Source organism: Arvicanthis niloticus, chromosome 19, assembly GCF_011762505.2.
Source record: "Arvicanthis niloticus isolate mArvNil1 chromosome 19, mArvNil1.pat.X, whole genome shotgun sequence".
NCBI classification, from domain to species: Eukaryota; Metazoa; Chordata; class Mammalia; order Rodentia; family Muridae; genus Arvicanthis; species Arvicanthis niloticus.
Window position 1 is genome coordinate 46801476 of NC_047676.1, and position 17371 is coordinate 46818846.

General features: G+C 35.3%; 1 protein-coding gene and 1 non-coding gene across 5 annotated transcripts in view; one reads left to right on the top strand and one right to left on the bottom strand.

Annotated features, from left to right (window-relative positions):
• Kif2a (kinesin family member 2A) overlaps nucleotides 1-17371 on the top strand; it is a 59204-nt gene that overhangs the window by 38382 nt on the left and 3451 nt on the right. For 2 of the 4 annotated variants that reach the window (XM_034523221.2, XM_034523218.2), the window contains exons 7-19: nucleotides 26-121; nucleotides 1283-1337; nucleotides 1718-1880; nucleotides 4442-4532; nucleotides 4961-5024; nucleotides 5980-6071; nucleotides 6734-7081; nucleotides 8051-8161; nucleotides 9180-9247; nucleotides 11531-11644; nucleotides 12588-12738; nucleotides 16534-16635; nucleotides 17139-17274. In XM_034523221.2, the coding sequence (XP_034379112.1) occupies nucleotides 26-121; nucleotides 1283-1337; nucleotides 1718-1880; nucleotides 4442-4532; nucleotides 4961-5024; nucleotides 5980-6071; nucleotides 6734-7081; nucleotides 8051-8161; nucleotides 9180-9247; nucleotides 11531-11644; nucleotides 12588-12738; nucleotides 16534-16635; nucleotides 17139-17274 (1591 nt within the window). The remainder of the gene's footprint in view (nucleotides 1-25; nucleotides 122-1282; nucleotides 1338-1717; nucleotides 1881-4441; nucleotides 4533-4960; nucleotides 5025-5979; nucleotides 6072-6733; nucleotides 7082-8050; nucleotides 8162-9179; nucleotides 9248-11530; nucleotides 11645-12587; nucleotides 12739-16533; nucleotides 16636-17138; nucleotides 17275-17371) is intronic. The other 2 variants (XM_034523219.2, XM_034523220.2) reach the window with 1 other exon arrangement.
• Nucleotides 7386-7503, bottom strand: LOC117724097 (small nucleolar RNA SNORA26). Its single transcript, XR_004608780.1, has one exon. It is a non-coding gene; the product is annotated as a small nucleolar RNA SNORA26 (small nucleolar RNA).

A 17371-nucleotide genomic window follows, 5' to 3' on the forward strand; every position in this document is an offset into this window, starting at 1 on the left:
CGTTTCAAATCCTGTTTTCCAACAGGATGTTGATGCCACAAATCCAAATTATGAAATTATGTGTATGATCAGAGACTTCAGAGGGAGCTTGGATTACAGACCCCTAACAACAGCCGATCCTGTAAGGTCCTTTATGAATTATTACTCTGAAGATGTCATACTATAAATAAAAACATTCATACTTACTATTATATATTTTATTTACCTGTATGGTTTTGTCTTTCCTTATGAGGCTCAGTGCCTGTATTTTCACAAATCATGACTCATCTGTGTTTTTGTTCATCTTCTTTAGTTTTAATATTAGAAGTGCTGCCTGCATAGCTGCTCTTTGCAGGTAAAGCCTCCTTGTCTTCGATGCCTGCACATCAGCTAGTGAGTCCATAAGGAGACCTAGTTTCTTTTTTGACCTTTACACAGGCTTTGAGCTCAGTTCCAACTTTATTTAATTTCAGTTAAATCATTCTAATTTACTATTAAACTAATTTGTTGTGTTTAAATACACATTATTCTGGCTTTTGCTCTTAAAGGGCTGTAATAGACCAGAATTCTATTGTTGTAAACTATTCTGTAGTTTCATTACCTGCTGGAAAGTAATTTTTATCTTTAAATTTTTTAAATATGATTTATCATTAATGGGGCTGGAGAAGTGGCTCATCTCCACCTCTGACAAGCACATCGGCTCTGTGAAGGACACAGTTTGGGCCCTCAGGTTTCCAGCAGCACGATGTCAGGCCCATCTACCTGTACCTGCAGCTCCAGGGGAATGCAGCACTTACTTGCATATAACTATAATATGTGCATATAATTAAAACTTAAAAGGTTTTTTGGTCATTCATAAAATTGTAGATATTTTACTCAGTAATATGAGAATACTGGTGGGTTTTGTTTGTTTGTTTTGTTTTATTTTGTTTTTTCTTGTTAATATTCTTTACTAACAACGTTACCTACAATAAACATTTTGAAAAATGCCAATTTATAGAGTAGAAACTTTTACTTTCATTGTATCTATCACGTCTTGAGATAAATGGAAGGTACCTTCTTAATAAGAACTAGCGCTAAGAATAATACTTCTAAAAATTTTATTTACTAAGTAATAGTTTATCAAAAATAAAGTTTTCACAGTACTCAATTCTAGTAATAATTAAAATCTGTGCAATGATAATTTGTTTTTTAAAAGTTAACCACCATAATTATGTTAAGAAATTTCTGAAAACCATAACTTATTTTTCATTGTTTTTAATAGCACTTATAAGTCAGTGAAATAATTTTTTTTAATTCCTAGATTGATGAACATAGGATATGTGTTTGTGTAAGAAAACGACCACTCAATAAAAAAGGTATGTTGCTTTGTAGAGGACTCAATTTAGAATTCAGCATGCTAACACATTTCTGTAATCCCAACACTGGGGAGCCTCAGGGAGATGGATTGTGAATTCCAGGGTAATCTGGACTATGTTGTGAGACTTGATCTAAAAGAACATGGAAATGGTTTAGTAGGATTGCCTACTGCCAGTTCTAATGATACCTGAGAGCCTGTGGTGGAGGAAGATTTGTCTCTTATTTCTGCATGCATACCACACCCTAGTGTGTGTGCATACATTCACACACAAAACAATTTTTTTAGAGACCTCAAATCATTTTTTTAAATTTGGGTCATTAGATCAACTATGAAACACTATGAAAATTACTGAACATGGATTTTTGTTTATTCTTTTAGAAACTCAAATGAAAGATCTTGATGTAATCACAATCCCTAGTAAAGATGTTGTGATGGTACATGAACCCAAACAGAAAGTAGACTTAACAAGGTACTTAGAAAATCAGACATTTCGGTTTGATTACGCCTTTGATGACTCAGCTCCTAATGAAATGGTTTACAGGTAAGTGAGTTTGTTTTAAGTTAAAATCATTTTCTTACAATTTGATTACTTATTTGACAACTTAATGTTGTTCTTAGTATAGCTCTCCAGGGTGTAATGTGCTTTCTTATTCTGACATTAATTGAAGAAAGTGTAAGAAACTCTTTGAGTTTTAACATGTGATCTCTGTAATATTGCAAATTAGTTTCTGTTTTGTTTGTTCTGAGTGTGGTAGCAATGAGGAGACAAGGCAGGAAGGAGGGTCTCCTCAGAGTTTGAGTCTGACCTGTTCTACATAGCAAGTTCCAGGAACACATAGACCCCTGAAAGTTAGTTTTTATGCTAATTAATAATTAATTTGCACATATCATAGACACACATATGGATATGATATTTCTGACAGGGGTTGGAGATATGGTTTTGTATTGAGAACACTAGCTGTTCTTCCAGAAGACCTAGGCTAATTTCCAGTATCAATGTGGCTCATGACCACCTGGAACTGCAGTCTCAGGTTATTTAACATGCACTTCTATCGTCCATGGGTACTGCACTTGGGTGGCACACAGAGATACCCATTGGTAAAACACTTGTACACATAAAAGGAAAGAAAAAATTCTGGGAAGTACTAATATAAGTTATGGTATGCGACTCACAGAAAACATAAATTTTCCCATTTAATCCTTGTACTAGTAAATTTGAAATATTTGTGCGTTAATTCCTAGTTAGTCCAAATCTTTACCCAGTGTGTGTTTACAAATAAAAGTTAAAAACTTTGTAAATCTACTTAAATTTGTTTACTTTTTTGATGGTTGTTTGATGCTCAATTTGATGGTTGTTTTAGTGAGTGGAATTTTTAGTTTATATTTTATGTATAGGAATCAAACTTGCACATATTGAAATAGACATTCAAAATTTTTATGTTATGTAGATTTTTGATATATTCTTATTTTTAATAGTTATAACAGATTTTTACAACATTGCTATTATATTTCATGTAGAAATATTTTTGCATTTATTTGATGCCATGGTTTATTTCCTAATTTCATTATATAAAAATTTCCAGAAAACAAAAATTAGAGCTAATAAGAATTCTAAGAATTGAAAATGTTACCAGTGAAGTGCTGTCAGGGATCTTAGGCCAGTAAACTGAGAGAAAATCAAAGGACATTGGAATACTAACTAGGTACACTTTGAAGTGTCTATTTCAAACAGGAAGTGTAATCAAAACTGGTAACTGTTTTTTAGCTTTCTTCAAATCTTTCTTCCTGCCACGATTTATAAAGTATAAGTCTAGTTTTTGAATAGTTTTTGAGTGCTGATACGGGTATTTTTGTAGGATAGATTTAATAAACATTTTGGGCTTCACCCTGTATTTATACCTAACTTCACCAATACACAACCCTTATACTCTGTTTTAACTATGTGGACTGAAGACATCGCACAGTTTTTGACCTGGGCATTCTTCAGATTTATTCATAGTTATTAGACTAGAACTTCCTCCCTTGTCCTTCTCTACCTTCTACCCTCTTCAGGTTTGCATTGAAAAGAACTGTGGTTTGTTTTTTAGCATGTTGATTAGTATTCTGCTCAATAAAGAAGCATTTCTTACCCCCTTTACACTTTGATTTTATCAGTGAATTTTATCAATATATTTTTTAAAGCTGTAATTTTTTTTGTCATTTTTAAAACTAAAAGCTCAGTGTTTTATAATTGATTTATATTCAGTTTTCTATTTATACATCAGCTTTCCATGGTCAGCATTTGAATCATATTTGAAAGGTGACAAGGCTAGATAAGCTTATGAGGTAACAACAATCACAAGAAAATGTTTTTTTGAGCTTTTGACCTTTCTTATTCTATGCAACTATGGACTGTTTTCAAGCTGATTATGATACTCAGTTCAGGTGGTTGGACCAAGAACAAGTTCGCTCCCCAAATCCATAGTTGGACCCAAGAAAGCTCATGGTCTGCTCTGCTGCTAATGACATGGCCTACTGTTTTCTGGATGCTGGAGAAGCCACATCTGAGAAGCTGCTCAGCAAATCGATGAGATACACCAAAAGCTGCCGTGCCTGTAGCCGCAGAGGTCAATAGGAGGGGCCCTGTTCTCTGTTACACCTGACACACAGTATACATGAGCACTGAGTAGTTGGAAAAAATTGGGCTATAAAGTTTCGCCTCACCCACCATCTTCACCTGGCTTCTTGTCCACCAACCACCATCGTTCCAAACTATTATTATAATAGTTTGGGTGCTAAACTGACAAATTATTGGAAGGAAACCACTTTCACAGCCAACAGAATGCAGAAAATACTTGCCATGAGTTCGTAGAATCCCAAAGCAAGGGTTTTATTTTAACACTGTAAGAATAGACAGAAAATGGTCCCAAAATGTGTTGTCATGTTTTCTATTTTCCTTGATAAAAGGGTTTGGATTTAAAATTCATGGTCCAAAGCAAGTTTGTTTGTTTGTTTGTTTTACCAATATAATATTTACTGCTATATTTTGTTAATGAATTATACTTTATAGTACTTGGGTTGCTTGTCTATGTATTTGTGACACCTTTTTGTTTTCCTTTTAAGGTTTACTGCTAGGCCTCTAGTGGAAACAATATTTGAAAGGGGCATGGCTACATGCTTTGCTTATGGGCAGACTGGAAGTGGAAAAACTCATGTAAGTAATTTGATAAAACTGTATCCTGTTATGATGCTATAGTCTCCCTCTTATAGTATAATTACACAGTCTAAAGTTTTTGGCCGTGTGCATGTAAGTGTAGAGGCCAGAGTACGACCTTAGGTGTTACCCTTCTGATGCTGTCCAGTTTAGTTTTTGAGACAAGTTTCTCATGGGCCTGGAACTAACTACCAAGTAAGCCAGACTGGCTGTCAAGGAAGCCCTGGACATCTGTTTGTCTGAGATGTACTCATGTACTTATACTATGCTTGGATTAGTTTACATAGCTTCTGGGAGATAGAACTCAGGGTCCCATATTTGTGTGGCAAGTACTTTATTGGGCTGAATTATCACCCCAACCCCAAGACCTAAACTCTTAGAATTTATTCCTGAATAATGTCTATTCTTTATTTTCTTTCCAAATGTAGACTATGGGTGGTGACTTTTCAGGAAAGAACCAGGATTGTTCTAAGGGAATTTATGCATTAGCAGGTAAGTGTTCTTTGTGTACATAGTTTATGATATTCTTGAATATTACTCAGGTCTGTTTGAATAAGGCTTTATTGCTCATTTTTGTTGTCCAGCTATACACAATATATTAGATCAACTGTTTGATTTCAGATGATTTAAAAAGGAATGTGAGGTCATGGTCAGGCGTGGTGGCACATACCTATAATCCTAGCACTTAGGAGGTGAAGGGAAGGTCATCTGGGTTCACAGCCATCCTCAGCTGCATAACAAATTTGAGACCAACCATGGCTATCTGAGATCCTGTTTGAAAAAAGACAAAGGCATAAAAGAAGCGTAAGATTAAACTCTTGATGACAAAAAAAAAATCTTAATATATTGGGTCACTAATAAAGATAGAGTAATCTCTATAAGAGTACTATAAATTATGCAATGGCTAATTGTTACTGGATCACCACACACACACACACACACACACAGAGAGAGAGAGAGAGAGAGAGAGAGAGAGAGAGAGAGAGAGAGAGACAGAGAGACAGAGAGACAGAGACAGAGACAGAGAGACAGAGAGACAGAAAGACAGAAAGACAGAGAGAGTGTGTGTGTTCCTGAGATAGGAGCTCATGTGTTTTAAGCTGACCTCAATCTTCTTATGTAGCTGAGGATTACCTTGAATTTCTGTTTTTCTCTCTCTAATATCTGAACGCTGGGGTTATAGTGCATATCAGTATGCCTGCTTTATGCTGTGCTGCAGACTGACCCCTGACTTTGTGCATGCTAGGCAGACACTACCAACTGAGCTTCATGTTGACCCTTTCAAGGAATGTAAAAGAGAATAGCTTCTTTTACATCTTTATTTTTTAAACTAATGTTTTAATATTTTTATTGATACTATTAACCTAATATTAACTGATTCTTCTAAAAATAGAAATTTATAAAATTGTTGTATCTTAACAAACTTCATATGTGAAATTTTCGACAGCTCGAGATGTCTTTTTAATGCTGAAGAAGCCAAACTATAAGAAACTAGAACTTCAAGTATATGCAACATTTTTTGAAATTTATAGTGGAAAGGTATGTGAAAAGTTTTGTTTTCTTTTGTGTATGGGAGTGGGTATATGCGTGCATATATGTCGGTACGCACATGTGTAGGTGGATGTGTGTGTTTCTACATGTGTACATGTAGAGGCCAATAGTCAGCTTCCGGTGTTATGTCTCAGGAACTGTAAATCTTGTATTTCTGAGACAGGGACTATGACTGTGGCCTGCAGCTGAACAGTTAGGATAGGCTAGATGGCCACTGTGTCCCAGGGTTTCCATGGGCCCAGTACTGTGAATGATGGGCTGTTTTGTTTCTGGGGATCAGACTCAGGTCCTTGTACTTACTCGGCAAGCATTTTATCAACTGAGTTGTCTTCCAGGTCCCAGACCTTTGGAAAACATAATGTGGTTTTATATATATTTGTGTGTGTGTGTGTAATTTTTTTAACATGTGTCTATTGATATTTATTAGCCATTTTTAAGTATACAGTTTGGTGGTAGTAAGTATATTGCTTTGTGTTATGACCTCTACTACCACAAGACTTATATGATTGTAAATATAATATTGGATGTCTTTTCAAGCTTTCAATGTTGGACATTGTTCTGAAAATAATAGTCCTATTACTTTTAGACTCTTTGGTAGAGGTGATTTTTTTTTAAGGCTAGTTTTCTAATTCAAATATGGTTTTCTACAGGTGTTTGACTTATTAAATAGGAAAACAAAATTAAGAGTCCTAGAAGATGGAAAGCAGCAGGTGCAGGTGGTAGGACTGCAGGAACGTGAGGTCAAGTGTGTGGAGGACGTGCTGAAGCTCATCGACATAGGCAACAGCTGCAGAACATCTGGGCAAACATCTGCAAACGCACATTCATCTCGGAGTCATGCAGTGTTTCAGATCATTCTTAGAAGGAAGGGAAAACTACATGGTAAATTTTCTCTCATTGACTTGGCTGGGAATGAAAGAGGAGCTGATACATCCAGTGCAGACAGGCAAACCAGGCTTGAAGGTGCTGAAATTAATAAAAGCCTTTTAGCACTCAAGGTAAGTAAAATGTAATTATAAAAGGCCTTTTACTTCTGACCTTAAGTTTGATTACTCAGTTGTAAATCCTGTATCATCTTGTAAAAGAGAAGGTTTATATATTTAAATTGTCATACTAGAAGTTAAAGATTTTATTGTATGTAGAATTTTTCATGTGCATATTTTTATTCTTAAACAAGTTGAAGAAAACAAATTGACAGGCTGTTTTTGAGGTTGCTTAGCTAGACTGTAAAAGGGCTATAGTCAGCCTGGCTTTTGTAGTTGGGCACACAACTATGGAATTGAACTAAGAAAAAATTTTCCCATCTATCAGATAGGACCAAAAAAGGAGGTATATAGTGTCCTCTCTGGGTCGTACAGAGCCTTTACCCTGCTCTGTTAGCCTCTTAAAGACCCACCGGCAGCAACCTTAAAGGGGGTAGGAGGTGGAAAAATGTTTTAAAACAAAAAATAAAAAACAGAATACTGTTCACAAAAAGCAAACAAGCAAAACTTGGGCCAAAATAATTTAAATATTTTTTCCTTTACTAGAAAATGAGAAATGGGAGGCAGAGGCAGGCAGATTTCTGAGTTTGAGGCCAGCCTGGTCTACAGAGTTAGTTCCTGGACAGCCAGGGCTACACAGAGAAACCCTGTCTCGAAAAACAAAAAAGAAAGAAAATGAGAAATGGGGAAGGATTACAATAAGGCCACTGTAGCTTTGGGGGTTCCGTTTTAAAGCTCAACTTCTTACAACTTTCCTCATGCCTGAGATTGGAACTGGTCATGTTTTCAGGTTTTAGAATAATTGAGATTTGGTTTTGTTGTTAACTCATTTTCTTGAATTAATAGTTAAGAAACCATTGTTAAGTACTGTAAAACTTATAATTTTCAAAGCTCATTAATTTTTAAGAAACCTCATTAAAATATTGCTTAAAATGACTCATTAGTAAAGCATAATTGGTAAGAAATGTTTTCTTATTTTTTTAGGAGTGCATCAGAGCCTTAGGTAGAAATAAACCCCATACTCCTTTCCGAGCAAGTAAGCTCACTCAGGTGTTGAGAGACTCCTTCATAGGTGAGAACTCTCGCACTTGCATGGTAAGTTGGCTTTGCATTTTTGTTGTTGCTGTTTGTTTCCGATTTGCTTCTGTTTTTAACCTGAAGGAATAAAAAATTTTTAAAAATCTATGGAAGTTTTAGATTTTTGCAAATTATAATTATAATTAATTACCCTTCTATTTAGATAGATTACATTTAAGATGTGATCCCTTCTAATTCGGTGGGAAGTATTATGTATAGCAGCTTTCAGTTCTAGCAGCTGAATAATAATTGATTTAGCAGATGTTAACTTCCTCCTGTGTTCTTAGTTCCCTGGTGGGGATGGTAACAAATATCTCTTCACGTGCCTCGCTGTATTGCTTAGTTTGTTCATGGGAAGCTAGATAATCAACCAGAGGCTTGTGCAGCTATGTGTACAGTTGGCACTTCCCCTCAGTCTTCCTCCCTCCCCCCCCCCCCCCCCGCCCCTCTCTTTTTGTTTGTTTGTTTGTTTTGTTTTTTGAGACAGGGTTTCTCTGTGTAGCCGTGGCTGTCCTGGAACTCACTCTGTAGACCAGGCTGGCCTCAAACTCAGAAATCTGCCTGCCTCTGCCTCCCAGGTGCTGGGATTAAAGGCATGTGCCACCACCGCCCGGCTTCCTCTCTCTTTCTTATAGGACAGCTTACCTTTTCCAGGTGGTAGCTCTCCACTTCCAAACGGCCTTTCACCAGGAACTCTAGTTCCTAAAGAGACTTCAGTAGTCCTGTGTGACATTACTGAGGTGTTGTCTCCAGAAGAATACTATCCCATTAGTAATAATAAAAATAGGTGGAAAGCCAGTCTGTGTGGTTCCTTTTTCTAAATGTTAGCCTTCAGTTTCTGCTGGATTTTAAATGACTTTTGGGTACCTTGAGAAAATTTGTAATTAGATTTTATAATGGTTATATAATAAATAGATAGATCTTAGATACCAGTATAAACATTTACAAGTAGATTGTATGATTAGATCTTACTGAGCTATTTGTCAGAATTATTGTCTTGAATATTTATGATTTTATTTTTGCTTCCCCTTTATAGATTGCCACAATCTCTCCAGGGATGGCATCCTGTGAAAATACTCTTAATACGTTAAGATATGCAAATAGGTATGAAAGCAATTCCTGCATTTTAAATTTTGAAATCTAATATATTAGTACAGTATATAGTGTGTCTCTATGTCTGCTAGGAAAACCAGGCATGGTGGCAGAAACCTGTAGCAATAGCTTTTGATGATACAGGCAGAATGATCACCAGTTCTACGGTATTTCTAATCTCTAACATGAAATTTATATCAGAACCCTATAGGGCAAGTTTTAACACATTTTTTTTTCAAATTTTCAAAATAAAGTTTTATTTTTTCTTTATTATTTAAAATTGTTTTGTAAAATTGAAAAATAATTAGAAAAAATGTTGTATAATTAGATAAGACTGACATCTTTATTAAAATTGACCTTTTTGTTCCATAATGTGATTATATTTTTCAATTTCAACAAGTTATGTGTGTATTTAATTAGATACCATAAGGAATAATTCCAGCACAAAGCAGAACAATTTAAGAAATTAACTCTAATTTCTAATATTATAATATATAAAAATATGTATAATTATATAATTTCTATCACTAAAATGTGGTGTAATATTATTAAAGAAATATGGAACAGAGGGAATAGTAAGGGAGTGGTTGTTCCAAGAAGAAAAGCTGTGCTAGAGCCTTGTGAGCCAGTTTTCTGAAGCAGAAGATATGCTCTGGGTAATAGAAACACTGAAGAGTGATTGAAACACAGAATAGTTATTGAGAGCTTGCTTTTTATTTATTTTTAGTGTCATTTTAGGAAATTTATTAGTGTACATAGTATAGTTTGGCTTGCACAGGTGGATATGTAATAGAGAAAAATTCTGTGGGTGCCACTAACAATGTTTCTCAATGAGGAGATTTCTGAAGCATATAAGAATTAAGAAATATATTTATACATACATACGTACATACATACATACATACATACATACATACATACATACATGCCTCCAGTAAAAGAGTAGAGACAATCTGATATTAAACCTTCAACAGTGAATGGATACAAGTAGAAGTAAGTCTGTGTGCATGTGTCCATTTGATCTGTATGTAATTAGTGATACTTGACTAGGTTTTGGCTTATGAAGAAAGATATTTAGTTTGACCTAAGAAAAAGAATTCAGATTATCTTAAATGGCATAGAAATAATTTGGACTCGAGTAAGCTTGTACTTTAGTTACAACATATTCTTCCTGAATAACATTAAATGACATACTTGACTTATTAAGTCAGTTTTCTCATCTGTGAAATGAAGGTAACCTGAGATTCTAACCGGTCTATATAATGCCTAGGAGTTATAAATTATGGTACTTAAAAAATAATGGCTACTATAAAATGTCATGTGATGCAAAATGTATATAATTCAGTTATATATCACTTATAGTCATTAGTAAAAATATGTCAAAATTCCACTTGTAAAAACATTTACCTCCCACATTCATAATCAAAGTCACCACAAAAATGTAACCATCTTAATTTTTTCAGTCATATGGAGCCTTCATAGCTAATACAGTTCTAAATGGGTAAGTTAGAGTTAACACATTGCAAACTGTGGATAGATACCCTAAGATATTATAATGAATTTCATTCTCATATCTGGTTTGTGAAGCACTGCAAAAGTTGAGGTCTCAAGGCTAGGAAGATGGTTCACATGGTAAAGTGCTTGCTGGCCAAGCATGAAGATCTGAGGTTCCATGCCCAGCATGTGTGTAAAATGCTGAGCACAGCGGCAAACACCTGTAACCCCAGAGCTGGGAGACAGGAGGAAAATAGGCCAGCTAATCAAGCCAGATGCTTGAGCAACAGGCTTGATTGAGTCTTGGTCTCAGAAAATAAAATGTGCAATGTTGACATTCCACATCAACTGTAACATACACATTCACATTTATGTGTGTGTATGACACTGAGATGCACACAAGCACGAGTACACACACACACACACACACACACACACACACACATTGTTGATTCACTGAGACTGATAAACTATGCTTCTGTCCACATGAAGAAATTAGATTGCTTGGGTCATGTAGTTAATGTAGGGGACTTTCAGATTTAGGTAGTAGCCTTGACGCGAGAAGTTTCTAAGAAGATGTATGAGAAAAGGGAGAAGTAAACTAGAAAGGAAAGATTTAGGTTTTTTTTTTTCTTTTTCTTTCTATTTTTTTAAGTTGGGGCTCAATAAAATATAAGTGTAAAAACCTATTTATGAAATCATATTCTAAACAATGTGGATACTCTTTTTAAACAAAAGTTGAACTGTGCATTGCTGTGTCTACCAAGAGCTTTCTTAATTCTCACTGTTTTGGTACTGCAGAGTAAAGGAGTTTGGAATTAGTCCTTCAGACATTCCCTTCTCCCAGGGTAGTGGCAGTCGCCCTGATCTCTCTCCTTCTTACGATTATGACGACTTTTCTCCTTCGATTACCAGGTCTTACTTCATTCTATACTTAAGATTTTTCTTTGCCCAGCTTGTTTTGAATTGTGCTGCATATAAACATTTCATCTATTACTTTTGCTCCAAGCCATTTTTCATTTTCACTTCATTTAGCAGGTGGTGGTTGTACTGCATGATCTGCATTTTTATGTCTTTTATTAATTTTCTTTAAAAGGTTTATTTAGAATTTAAAGTCTCATACTTCCCTTTTTCTTTTTAAAAGATGATGTCACTTTTGCATATTTATCTTTATTGTGTGATAGTTTCTTATCTGCAAGGAGATACTGATCCTTGTGTTTCAGAAAGTATATCCTTTTTAAAGTGTGTTAACTTACGTAAGAAGTTCAGCTTTAACAAAATGACATAAGATTCTTAAGATCTTTAGGCACTGAGCTCGTCATGGTGACACAAGCCTTTAATCCCAATACTTGGGAGATAGAGACAAGCAGATCCTTTAAGTTTGAGGCCACTCTCTGTGATCTGCAAATGACATCCAGGCATACATAGTGAGATCCTGTCTTAACAGCTTAGCAGAATGAAATTACTTCTTACTTAGCTATTTTAGCTAAACAGTATGACTGCTGAAATCTTCATAGGGTATATAAATTTCCTTGGTTTCATTAATGGTTTCTTCATAGATCTTAACAATTTTTCTATCATAAGATGTAATTATAATTTTAGCTTATTTCTTAAATATTTAATATGTATACTTTGCCAACTTTCCTTGATTATGAACAATAATTATACTTGAAGTTAGCTTAAAGTTGTTTGAGTAAACTAGCATTAAACTATCGCACAGATTTCAGATAAATTTGACCTATAAAGTGACATCATCAGTCTTACTGTGCTAATTGAATTGCTTTTGTATTGAAATGGTTCTTTTCTTATTGTGTGCATGAGTCTTTGATAATTTTAGATAACTTTTGTGTATTTATAGGGTGAAAGAATTGACTGTAGATCCAGCTGCTGCTGGTGATGTCCGTCCAATAATGCACCATCCACCAAGCCAGATTGATGACTTAGATACCCAGTGGGGTGTGGGGAGTTCCCCTCAGAGAGATGATCTAAAACTTCTTTGCGAACAAAATGTGAGTGATATAATCTCATTGTTACTGATCTAACCTTAGTTTGCTTCATCTATAGCAGAACTTAATTGAACATTGTCACTTAGAGCAGGGATCCACAAGTCCACCCTGTGACCTAAGCAGCCATCTGTTCAGATAAGTACAGCTTTGCTGGAATATAGCCATGCTTTTCTGGCTGCTTTCTTTCCACAGTGGCAGTGACAGAATGCAACTTTATGAATCCAAAATAATTTCCTGGCTTACTAGCCCTCTGATAATAGCCTATTTAGTTTTCATATTCTATGCCTACATTAAAATTTAGTGACTAAATAGTTTGATTGTATATAAGTATGTCGTATATAAATCTTTGTAAAAGTATGTCAACATAATTATATGCATTAAACAGATAAAGTAACTATTAAAAATTACAGTGACCTCAGAAATACCCCAAAACAAAGAGAAACAAACATACCCCTAGCAAAAATGCTAACATCTATCAAATCTATATTTTTCTATATTCAAAATATAAAAACTTAGATAATTTCAAAGTATACTTATTTAGTTATTGTTTATTTTATGTATATGTGTACACTGTAGTTTTCTTAAGATACATCAGAAGAGGATATCGGATCCCATTACAGATGGTTGTGAGCCACCATGTAGTTGCTGGGAATTAAACTCAGGACCTCTGGAAAGCAGCCAGTGCTCTTAACCATTGAGCCACCTCTCCAGCCCTAGTTATTTTTAAAAATATATATTCTATAAGGATAGGCAAGTATAAATGAGAGAGCATGTGATCTGGACATTTAGCACAGTCTATAGTCCTAGGACTTAAGAGGCTGATGCAAGAAGATGCTGCAGACTTGAGGCCTTAGTATTTCAGGCTAACAAGGGCTGCAGTGTAACCGACTGTCAACAGTAAGCAAGGTGGACAGGCCTGGGGAATGACTCAGTGGGTTAAAACCTTGTCAAAGTAGGAAGACCTTAAAAGACAAAAGTAAAAATGGGATCCTAGCTTCAGTCCATCATCCTAAATTTTGAAAGACTCCACAGTTCTTCTTAAAACTCTCAAGGCAAACCCTGAACTATGCCTAGATATTATACCTTCCAAAGATAAAGAAAACCAGAGGAAGATAGAGACAGGTACTCCCTAGAGTTTATCTTTGTATTTTATTGAATCTTACTAGATCTACACAGGCCAGAATTTCTTTTTTAAGATTTAGTTTTTGTGTATGATTGTTTACTATGTATATATCTATGTACCATGTGTGTGCATTGCTGAAGGAGGCTAGGACAATAGATTCTAGAACTGAAGTTAGGGATGGATGAGCTGCCATGTGGGTGCTGGGAATCAAATTCAGGTCCTTTGAAAGGGTAGTCCATGCTTTTAACCTCTGAGCCATCTCTCTAGTCTCAATCCGGGGTTTTAAAATGCTGTATCATCTTTTATATGCCCCGACTTTGAGAGTGTGTAAATCTTTTACCTTTGCTACTGAGAGACCCCCAAGGGGAGATCCCCACTCAAGTCTCAGGACAGCGTGCACCCAAGGACTCACGAGAGAACGGCTTGTTGCAAACATGTGAGGCAGTTTAATATCAGAGCTCTGGGTCAGCGGGTATCTCACTCAGGAGACAGAGGAGCTGACCCCGAGGCTCAAAGGATTAGGGCTTTTTTAGGCAAGGGGTGGGGGAAGTGGGAGATTTTCACGCGGGTACACATGATTGGTTACTTTACATTTTTGAATATCAGCAAGCTGTACAGGCCGAGCGGGCCCAAAAGGGGGAAGGGTAGAAGAACACCAGATGGCCCATTACTCATTTGGACATATCTCTGTTCTTCTAAGGATGTCCTTGCATACTTTTTCTCTTTCATGGCCAGCCAGTTTCTTGGATGATTCAACAGGCCTTTGTCTTGTAACTCTACATCCTCTGTAACTAGTTAACTGGGCCCAAACCTGCTGACAGGCATTTTAACTATTTAGGTTAGGGAAAAGGAATCACAGGGCCCTGTTATTCTTATTAGTTTGGGCCTATTTCCAAATTTTCTTTCACTACCACCGGGGAACTTGAGATTATTCATCAATATCATTATATTAAATGTTAGTGTATGTGTGCATATTCTTGCAAAGTTCTCAGCAAGAGAGACTGAAAGGGAATAGAGTCTAAAATATGTCCTTGATATAAAACTAATATTAAGTAGATGGTTAATGAAGTACATTAGAATTCCAAAAATATACTTCTACAGACAAATGTGTTCTTTGGGAATAAAGTGTAAGTAATGCAGGCATTTGTATAGTTTCTGGTCCAAAGGAACTAGGATATTCTGGGCCTGAAGAGGAAGTAGCCACGTGGGGAAAAAGTATGTTGAGTGTATTTTCATGAAAGAGAATATGAGGTTTTTAGCATGTCCTGATAAAAGTAGATTATTTATTTCCATAGAAAAGATAAAATGTTTTTTACTAACTTGATTATGTAAACCTTTAGGTACAATAGCTTTAATGATGAAAGTCAATTGTCTACTTAAGTTTTTTCATGCATTTAGAATCTTGAAAGATTTTTATGTAAATGCCATTTTCTACTCATGTTTCTAAATAGATTTCTACATAGTTGTCTTGGCCACTAAAGCCAGATTATGAGAAAACAGTGAGTTAATAGAACAGGCAGGAAACTCCAAAATAAAAGCCTAGTAAGTTTTGAGTTGATATAACCATCGAAAACATGCCTGTATTTCATGTGTTTCTTTGTTGGTGAGTACAATTATGATTTGTTATATGAGATTTCTGTTAAAAAAACAGTCTACCTACCTACCCATGTGGTATTCACCTATAATTCCAAAAAAGGCTCGAAGCAGGAGGACTGCTGAGAATGTGATGCTAGCCTGGACTACATATCTAGTACAGGCTTACCCAGGAATGCAGACAAGTCTAAAAATATATCAGGTAGTTCCAGCTATATGGGAAGCTAAGGCAGGAGGGATAATGAAGTCCATCAGTTTGAAACCATCCTAAGCAGTATAGAGATTTTCATTTCTTTTCTAAGAGAATTGCTACATCTTACTGTAAAAATTAGTAATGATTTAGATAGCATATAATTAAGATTTTGTTTCTAAAAAGTTTAGTCCTTGAAAATACTGATTTTGATAGTCACTGTGAAATATATTGTATCCAAGATTGTGTCCTTACATTTTTCCTTTCATGAGAAGAAACAGTCTGTGCATATATGCCTGTATGCTTAGCACTTGAAATAGAAGGCACCTAAGCTACATAGTATCAGGCCAGCCAGGGTACAGAGCAAGAGCCTGCTTTTTCAAAAAGAAAATTTGAAGTATGGTCTCTGTGTTTTGCTTTCATGTTGTCATAAAGTTATGTGTATGTGAAAGACACTGTTAATGAAGAGAAACCAGCACAAACTAGTAAAGCCTGAAATAAACTTACAGGAACTAAAAAGCTGGACTATTACAAGAGACATTTTTTAGGGTACGTTCACAAATAATAATAAATTCCTAAGTGAAAAGTATCTACTTATAAGTTGGTTGATTTACTTAGACTTACATTATTTTGACCCAGAGAAAGACACTTTACTTCTTCTATTATTTTAATAGTTTTTTCCATTTGTCTCCAAAGTTTAATTTGCCTTTCGAAAAAGACTGCAAAACTGCTTTTGAGTCTGAGCTTATAGCTTAGTGGTAGAATATGAATCGCTTTTAAAAACATGAGTTTCTGAGTAGGCTCCCAAGGAAGAAAGAAAAGTCAAAATAAAACTTAATGACATTTAAAAATTATAAGCTTTAGGTCATATTTGTAAACTTTGTGTTTTAAGGAAGAAGAAGTTTCTCCACAATTGTTTACTTTCCACGAAGCTGTCTCCCAGATGGTAGAGATGGAGGAACAGGTTGTGGAAGATCATAGAGCAGTGTTCCAGGTATGTAAGAAAAGGCCTAATAACAAGCAGACCTTAGTCAGTACTTGCTGAATTCTTTATATAGAACACTGTTCTTTTAAAATTAGTTGAAGATGTTTATATTTGTAGAACATGTGGTAGTATATATCTCTCTGCAGTGTTTTTCTTTAATGAACAGGCTGTGGGTTGGTGGTTTTAACTCATTTTTAATCCCAGCACTTGGGAGCTAAAGAGGAAGGAAAAAAAACCCCACAAGTACATACATATAATAATAAATGTAATGAACAAGTCTGAGGATGCTTGCCTACCACTCACAAAGCATGCCAGGGTTCAGTCCCTAGCTAAAAATAAACTTTATGAAAATATTTAATATGACTGAATAAAGAGGTCATGTCTCCTAATAGTTTTGAGAGTATCAGTTTAAATATGTTTGACGTAGAATTCACAGTATGTAGATCAGTCGGATATAAGTATTTGTGAAACATAACAATTCACAAGTCTTTTTACTGAATTTTTATCGTTAGGAATCCATTCGCTGGATAGAAGATGAAAAGGCTCTTCTAGAAATGACTGAAGAAGTAGACTATGATGTAGACTCATATGCTACACAACTTGAAGCTATTCTTGAGCAAAAAATAGACATTTTAACTGAGTTACGAGGTAATTTATTTTCCATCTTTGTGTTTATTTGAACTTTGTGTGAAATTAGGATGTGTAGTAAATGAGGTTTTGCATGATGACATACAAAGCAAAGATT